Raw genomic sequence first — 9,267 nt, 5'->3', positions numbered from 1 at the left:
GTTCCTAGGCTGTCATTGAAAATAAGAATTTGTTCTTAACTGACTTGCCTAGTTAAATAAAGGTAAAATAAAAAAACTATATTTCACATCAACAGAATATGAGTTGGGCTATTGTTGTATGTTATCTGGCTACATAGCATAGGCTGTAGGCTTGTTCATTTAGCAGAGAAGATATGCATATAAGTCCCTTGCTATATGATTTTATAGTAAGAAGAATATAATTAAATTTAGCTGAATAAAAAAAATATATATTTTTTCCCATTCCTGAGTTACGCTAGATTTAGATTTATTTGGCAACTTTAGTTGTGTTGATTCAAACCTTAGAATGTCTTAGAAATCAATACATAAATAGGCTGCATGATGCGACTATAGGCTATTGATGACTTGAGAAAGTCACAAAAAAAAGCTTGCCCCCTGTTCCTTGCTTCAGGCTGCACACACTGTTCTCTCATAAAGTGATCATATTATCACCCATCAGACTATTCTCAATGTAATATTGTCTTTACTAATACTGTGTTAAATTTGTTTTGATGTCGAATGGCCCATTATCAAATAGCAAATGGAAGGCGCTTTCCCGCCTTTTGGGTAGAATACTCTTATTTCACTCCAAGCACCCACCACTGTTTGAGGAGCATGCGGCCTCTTGCTGCGAAAGGTGATACTGCAGTCATGACTCATGACTGCCAGTGGCGGTAACACGTCACCGCAATAGCCCCAGTCACACCTGAGACTGGTTTTCTGATCCACCCCTAACTTTATTATTATTGCATCTGTGACCAACAGATGCATGTCTGTATTCCCAGTTGTGAAATCCATAGATTAGGGCCTAATGAACTTATTTTAACTGGCTGATTTCTTTATATGAACTGTAACTCAGTAAAATCTTTGAAATTGTTGCATGTTGCGTTTATATTTTTGTTCAGTGTAACTGCCCCAGGTAAATCCCTTGGTACCTAGAGCAGAATTCTTCATACCTCCCTTATGATGGCTGATACAGTACTTTTGGCCTACCTATGATTTGCACTATAATTATTAGTTGAATTCCAAAAAGCTTTTTATTGGGAATATACAGGTGTGACCTGTGTGTAGAGCTGGCTGGTAGACGAGACTAGTGTGGGTGGATGGAACGTTGTATATAACAATTAACAGCCCTATACTGAGGTCCAGTACATGTAAATCAGAGACATATTTAAATATACATTGAGTGTACAACACCTTAGGAACACCTTCCCAATATTGAGTTGCACCTCCTTTTGCCCTCAGAACAGCCTCACTTCATCGGGGGGATGGGACTCTACAAGGTGTTGAAAGCGTTCCACAGGGATGCTGGCCCATGCTGACTCAAATTCTTCCCACAGTTGTGTCAAGGTGGCTGGATGTCCTTTGGGTGATGGACAATTCTTGATACACACGGGAAACTGTTGAGTGTGGAAAAACCCAGCAACGTTGCCATTCTTGACCCACTCAAACCGGTGTGCCTGGCACCTACTACCATACCCCGTTCAAAGGCACTCAAAACTGCGATCCTTTTAATGGAAGGTGATGCCAAAGAAAATCCTGGATGGATTTAACAGGCAAAATCAATAAGGAATAATAGCTTACACCTGGTCAGTCTGTAATGGAAAGAGCAGGTGTTCCTAATGTTTTGAACAATTGGTGTATGTCTCCGAGGTAAACTATCTGAATGCTGGTTGGTATCCTACTGCATTTGGAGTCAATGATGTAGCTACTTTATCGCGGTCAGTCCTTGGCATTGGAGAACTCATTGTTCAAATTACACAAACGCACACCAAATATAAGTCAGCCATTTAATTTTAGCAAGGTTCTCAAGCGAGCTTATACATTTCCCTACTCTGAAAGTAAAGTCCTTAAACACTTAGAGGCAGTTCAATAATTTAAAATCCCTGAACTCAATCATCCATCTGCACAAATTATACATTATCTGCTCATGTTCCTAGTCTCGTACTAAATATCTTTAAATTGTTCCTAAATTTACAATGTACTGTACTCTGTGGATGCCAAAATGTGAACAACTTGATACATACCTACACACACAACATTATCACTCCTAAAGCAAATAATAATTTAAAGACATTCTGTACATACAATTCTGGCATAATCCATCATCTGCTAGTGCTAACACAAACCCAAAACCAACAGATTGTCACATTCATACAAAGCAGAAAAGCGCAAAGAAAGCGTGCGTCAACATGATTTGCAGAAAAGACTACTGACTGATACTTCACATAAATGATGCCAGGATGAGTTTGTTTGACAGATAGAAGGAAATATACACTTAACTTCCATGACTATTTGGGGATATTTGTTGATGCCATACCTTATAGAACATATTAAGTGCTTTGTGACACAGTGGAAGTGGTGACAATTACGTGAGGAACACCACTCTCGGCAAACACTTGAAATGTGCTTCTGGACAGAAAAAAACAAGTCATCTTTTGGTATTTTCCTTTTTTCCTCCATTTTTTTTTTAGGACAACATCCTCTGCAGTGAGCACAACCCTGACTCACGTGAGAAAAAAAACAGGTTTCAAAGGGGGGAACAACCGTCCCAAAAAACATTTAGGAATATATTCCATTGTTTAGCTTTAAGCGTTTTTCAGCAAGGTGGAATAGATCACCTTGGTGATCTGCAGCACGGCGGCGTGTAGCGAGTACTGCACCACGATGGAGCCAAAGCCTTTGTAGAATCCCAGGGCTCCCTCCTCTCGCCGGATCACATTCACACAGTCCCTGATACCCTCATACTGCGTGTTGATGGGCAGGACCTCAAAGCCCAGGTCCGTGTTGTCGATGATGGTGCGCGTGCCCTGGATGTGGAGCCTGTGCATCACCGTCTCCAGCGGATAGAGGAGGACGTCGGCACACAGACTGGCCACGAAACTGGCCATGAGTTCAGGGAAGTAGGCGTCCAGCATGGTCTGGACGGTCTCCGAGCCATCCACGGGCTGTTTGGCCGGGCTCCTCCGGCGCAGGAGGAAGAGCACTAGCTTCTGCACGGTGGAGCTCACCACATAGTGGAGGACCCCGTGGAGCACGGTGGGGAGCATGAGGCCCCACAGGGGCAGCAGGCGCTTGCTGTGGGGGATGCCCATGCCCATGACCCGGCCCACACCCTCCTTCACACAGTCCAGGATGCCAGGGTTGTCCCGGATGATCTCACTCTGGGGACACAACAAGGGACAGCATTGGTATGGTATGGCAGAATAGTTAAGAACGGCCTGAAATTACATTTGCTTGTGTGTTTGGATTGGAATGACCAGATCTGCGAAGGATTCGTAAAATGTACTGATTATTTGATACTGACAAAGGTGGAGTTTCCCAAAAACATAAAGATCATATTTATCTTTGGTAGACAATGGAAGAACGATGATCTTCACACAGTGGTAGGAAATTACCTAATTGTCATACTTGAGTAAGAGTATAGATACCTTAATAGAAAGTTACTCAAGTAAAAGTGAAAGTCACCCAGTAAAATACTACTTGAGTAAGTCTAAAAGTATTTGTTTTAAAATATACTTAAGTATCAAAAGTAAAAATCATTTCAAATTCCTTATATTAAGCTTTCTTGTTTTTAAAATGTACCGATATCCAGGGGCACACTCATACATAATTTACAAACAAAGCATTTGTGTTTAGTGAGTCCGCCAGATCAGAGGCAATAGGGATGACCAGGGATGTTCTCTTGATAAGTGCATGAATTGGACCATTTTCCTGTCCTGCTATGCATTTTGGGTGTAAGGGAAAATGTATGGAGTAAAAAGTACATTATTTTCTTTAGTAAACGTAGAAGTAAAATTTGTCAAAAATATAAATAATAAAGTAAAGATACCACAAAAAAAACTACATAAGCAGTACTTTAAATTATTTTTTATTTAAGTACTTTACACCACTGTCTTCACGCTCACGATGATCTTTATGTTTTAGGGGAAAGTCAGTTAGAAAGTGGAGGGGAGTTATAGATGTGATACCGATGGACAAGATAAGGGTGGCCAAAATACAACCGACCTCAAACGGATCATCATTCATATAAGTATGGACTCACTGACCTGCACAGTTTCAATGAGACTAGCTGAGTAAAATGGCATGGCAACCACATAGGTCAAACTGTAAGAAAGAGAGATACACAATGACTGTTCAAGAGATCAAAGCATTCTACCGAAATAAAGATATTATCAACACCATCTGATACCAGCATTTACTAAGGGTAAAGTCCCTTCAATTACACTGCACCGTTTTGAGAAATATATCCATTGGCAATCAATACTTATGCAACTGAATCCCCACTTTCACCAAACATACTTTGTCACTACTTTTTACAGTATGAAAACCATTATAAAACAAAGCAAATAAATGTTATTACCCTTTCAGAACCAAATGCCCAATAACTTGCTTTGGGTTCCATTTGTGGGAGAGTTCCCTGAGGAAACAAACATAGTCAGACCTCTATCCGTGGTACCAGTTCATATTTGTTTATTGCATATGTTCAAATAAGGAGATTCAACAGGATTGTGATTTTTAAGAAGTTAAAAAGATTGGTTGAAACTAGTTTTTGTGTTGCTTGAACAGTTACTGTTGAAGTATGTGCTATAGTTTTTTATTATGTTGTCGTCGTTCCCCCCCCCTTAGTGGTCTTTGATTTTGGTACTGGGACGTCTTGCTCATCTCACTGGAAACCTTGGAAGCTGATATATATGGCCCCTCTGAGTAGAATCGGCCACTTCAGCATGTTCTGGTAGACGCTACATTACAACGTGAATGCAAGTTTGACACTTAACGGCATCTAAAATGACTCGCAGTAGATGTGCTCGATTTTTATCAACAGCATTAAAAAAAACATTTAAAAAATGTGCTCATTGAAGTCTTGTCAAAGCTAATCCATAAGGAATAGGATATGGTGGGCGATCAGGCGATGACTAAGGGCAATATTTGTTCAGACCCGTTAGCTAGGTTTCTTGCGACCTGTAAGCTAGGATTCTTGCGACCTGTTAGCTAGGTTTCTTCTCTAAAATATAATCCATACCGTGGTAGTGGAGTACATTCACTAATGATGCCTTCTGTGCCCAATGTGACTCCTTGTACCACAAAGGTGCTGCCCATTCCTTTCCATAAGGCCTTAGGACCCTGCGAGCAGAGAATTCACAAATATATACCGGCATAAAAACAAAATGCCAGCCCCGAATTCACATTTTCAATATCCTTTGAACGTTTTCTTGCGATACACTGTCTGTTAGGACTAATTGTGAATGTTGAGTTTTTGGGATCATGAAAAACATGTATTACCTGACTCTTGGTGACATTATACATCACACTAACAGCAGTCAATGGGGACAGATGGTAGCACCTGGCATGATAATTGACCTGGAAGCCACAAAAAAACAAAACAGAATTAGGAATCATGAACATTTAATATTACTACTTACTTCATTCATACTTACTTCAAGCGCACTGGAGCATTCTAATGGACAACTGCGATATACCCAGGAAGATTGATATATTGTATGGTAGAAAAGTCTACAGACTACATCTGAGGTGGAACACATACAGTATCTAACCTGACCGTATGCTTACCTGGCACTGACGACGGAACACAATGCAAGGGTGAGCCAGGACATTTTCAGTAAAGAGACTGGAAGAAGAAGTCATGGTGTGAATAAATGAATATTACACTTCTACTGCATATGGAATGTTCAATGACGTAAATATATTTTCGTAGAAACGTTTTTTTCTCTTTCTTATGAATTCAATGTTGGATTATAGTCATCTCTTGACATTACTGGTGAACTACCGCCGTGGATAGGCCAAACACTGAATTACCTTGCAAGCCCGATACCAAATCCAGCAAATCTGTTCAACTGCTCTGAAAGAGAAAGAACAAATACATGTGAATATCAAACAGCAACATTTAAATCGCAAACCTATAGTCACTCAATAAGTAATAGTTTCTTATAACTATTTTGAGCGTCACAGATTGAGTAGCGTAGCAGCAGACTATTTTAATTGTGTTTGTTGTTTACAAACCGGGTATCTGGCACACGTATTAGTCAGATGTGGGCAATTCCACAGTATGGGAATTGCGCTGAGACTCCGAATTGTTCACTTGAAATCAATGCCAAACAAAAAACATTTACACTGAACATTTTTCAAAAACACATTTACTGGAAGAACTGCGCAGATGCAAAATTTGGTAGCAGAATTTCGGTAAAATCTCCCTCAGTTTTCGCACCGCATTTCCCCAAAAATATTAAATATCCACTCAGAATGATGATTCAAAAGATGTCTGCAGAAAGAATGGGGTGTCAGCGATGACATATCTGATCTTAGAGAAGCTGTCGTTGAAGAATATTCTCTGGGTTCTATTGGATAAATAACTATCCAACCATGTGCTAGCAGGTTATTTTCAATTTTTTTTAACCAATCATGTGTCATCTGGGTCAGTGCAGTACAAGTTGAGTGCACTTCTCTATACGCATGCAGAAAGTCAGCAGTTAACTTGTTCTTTGAAAAATAGCATTGTATTTGGTTAAACACAATTCTCTCCATCAGTTTACTAAGAACAGGCAGCAAATTGATTGGGCGGCTTTTAGATCCGGTAAAGGGTGCTTTACAATTTTTAGGCAGCGGAATTACTTTAGCTTCCGTCTACGTCTGTGGACCCACACTCCTTTAGGCTTTGGTTAAAGATCTAGCAAATAATGGTGGCAATACAGTCTGCTACCATTCCCATCAAGGTTGAGAATACCTGGTGGCTTATCATTATTGATAAATACCCTTACAAAATGAGATTGACATTTATAAACTGCAGTAAAAGTGCAGTAAGTGCAGTCAACTGTAGTATTTTGAACACAGTAGTTGCAGAATAACTGCAGTTACACTGCAAAATTACTGAAGTAAAAAAAAAGTGTTATTTTGGACGCAGTATTTGCAGCATGCTGCAATTAGACTGCACTCTAACTGCATTGTACTGCAGCAATCTTCTTTCATAAGGGATAACAAGTTTTTCCAACTCTCCTACACGAACTAGATGAAATTCTAAACAGGCAATCCTTCACTTTCATTATTAGATCTTTTATACGAAGATATAATGGTTCACTGTTGTTGTTTCCCTTGAGTTTTTCCACTTTACTAGTGAAATGGTTCATTGAAATGATTGGCAATATTGAAAGGTTTTGTTATAAATGAACCATCAACTTCAATGAACGATGGAGATTAACTGTACTGTCCAAACTTGTGAACATACGACGTCTTTACGGATCGGACCAAATCTGAACCAGTCATGGACGTCTATTTTTGGGCCAAATGAAGGCTGATCCAGACGTCTGTGGACGTTGAAATCAAGGCTGGACAAGGCAGACTGACCAAATCTCAAGTACTTTTAAACATCCATGGACGTCCGGTGTCGGTCGATGCGCAGTGGGTGAGGATGCTGGTTACAGTAAATGGAAAAAGAGGGGGCTCATGGATAGGTCTCATTAAGAGCCGGGGGAAGTTACATTAATTGGAGAGAGAAAGAGATAGAGGAAGAGAGAGAGGGAGGGGTTGTCTAGACTTTTCACACTATTGCTTTGACCACCAGACGACAGAAAAAGAAAACAGTTATGAGCTGAACATAACAAATGCCAGTGGAAGGGAAGACAGTAGCAGCAAACCAACTGTGGTTTGTGACTACTATGATTTCCCAATGTAACCAATTCAATAGTATAAATTCCATTAACGATTTTTCTGAAATTCTGTTACCAAAATTGATATTAGTAAAAACACGATAACTAATTGAAAGGTCTACCTTCACTTGTTAACTCTATGGGATGGAAAATGGTTGAAAAATGTATGTATGCCTTACTTTTCTCAACAACAAAAAATAGACACTTAGCTTTCATCTGACATGCTCCTATGAACTTCATATGTTGTTGCTCATGGGCAGTTTTACATGGAAATGACCATTGTTAAAGACACCCACAATATACTCCCCCCTGAGCTGTGTCAACAATATGCCATTAGCTGTAGTGTAAGCCTAATTGACAATCAATCAATGTTCACAAATCCACAACCAACCTAAAAGGTACAAATAACCAGAAAAGTGACTTTATAATATATGAATGATAGGCATTTAGATTTCTGTTGCACTCTACCGATGTTCCAGTAGGCCATGTTGCCTACTTGAGAACTGCACCTTGGTCTACTCTAGCCTCCCTCTCTCTTGGTCTTATCTGACAACATAAATGGCTGTCAGCCATCTTTCTCTGGACTTGGTTGGACACTAACGGCCCAATTGTACATGCAATAAAGAACAATGCCTCAGCCATAAAACTGTTTTGTTTTGTGTGTGTGTGTGTATATATATATATATATATATATATATATATATATATATATATATAAATAAACGTTATAGGCCTAGTTTGTGCTCTGTACTTCAATTTTTTTGTACTTCAATGTCACTGAATCCCTATATTGCACACACATCAGCTGTGACTGATAAATTATTGTAAATATAGATTTCAAGGCGAAGAAGCAAAACGTCTTCTACTGACACGGACTCTGCTAACATTTAAAAGCTAACGTTAGCTAGCCAGCTGAAATGTGTGAATGCTTTCACTTTCGAAACACTCATGACCCAGGGATGATACTGTGTCGTTGTCGTTGCTGTTAATGAAAAGGGCCAGCATTGCTGGAATGATCATGATGTCGATCCCCTACCGGATGGAGGAGCCGTGGGCAGGGTATCTTGAGCACCAGGCGCTGCAGGGGCCGCCTCAAATGGGGGCGTGCGGTCATCAAAATGCAAATTTCGGCTACCTGGAATATCTGGCGGTGTTGTTACCCAATTCTGTAGGTCAACACTAGAGGAATTATTAAATGACCTTCCACTGTAACCCCCACTGAAAGCCGTATCCTCCCTACCCCTGTAACCTAAGCCATCGAAATTGTCCGGACGCCGAGAAGTCATGCTGCCTGAGAGCTAAATAGGAGTGACAGCTCCCTGGTATCACGATTGGTCAAATGTGTGTAACTATGTCGCTCTCAAAATCTACGAGGAACACATTAAATATAAAACTAAACCACTGTATAACATCAATTTCGCAAGCTAGACACTCTAAATGACGTCGTTAGATAGCTAGCTATATAGCTAGCAAAACAACGCGAATGAACTGTCAACTGATCAACCGGAAGTGGTTTCGTTCTATTCCGCGTCCAAATTGCATTGTGGGATATGCATTTTTTGTGCACTTATTTGACATCGCTGTCATG

At 40.0% G+C, this 9,267-nt stretch overlaps 1 protein-coding gene across 1 annotated transcript; it reads right to left on the bottom strand.

Annotated features, from left to right (window-relative positions):
- Positions 1 to 1,794: 1,794 nt before the first annotated feature.
- On the bottom strand, positions 1,795 to 9,203 carry LOC110523880 (solute carrier family 25 member 46). The gene is made up of 8 exons (XM_021602987.2): positions 8,716 to 9,203; positions 5,836 to 5,878; positions 5,590 to 5,647; positions 5,302 to 5,379; positions 5,042 to 5,142; positions 4,382 to 4,438; positions 4,068 to 4,125; positions 1,795 to 3,182 (listed from the first exon to the last, which is right to left on the bottom strand). Exons 1-8 carry the CDS (start codon positions 8,963 to 8,965, stop codon positions 2,607 to 2,609), a joined length of 1,221 nt encoding a protein of 406 aa, XP_021458662.2. The 5' UTR covers positions 8,966 to 9,203; the 3' UTR covers positions 1,795 to 2,606.
- Between the last annotated feature and the right edge of the window lie 64 nt (positions 9,204 to 9,267).

Source organism: Oncorhynchus mykiss, chromosome 5 (genome assembly GCF_013265735.2).
Source record: "Oncorhynchus mykiss isolate Arlee chromosome 5, USDA_OmykA_1.1, whole genome shotgun sequence".
NCBI lineage: Eukaryota > Metazoa > Chordata > Actinopteri > Salmoniformes > Salmonidae > Oncorhynchus > Oncorhynchus mykiss.
Note: the sequence above shows the minus strand (reverse complement) of the source record. Positions and strands in the feature narration are given on the sequence as shown.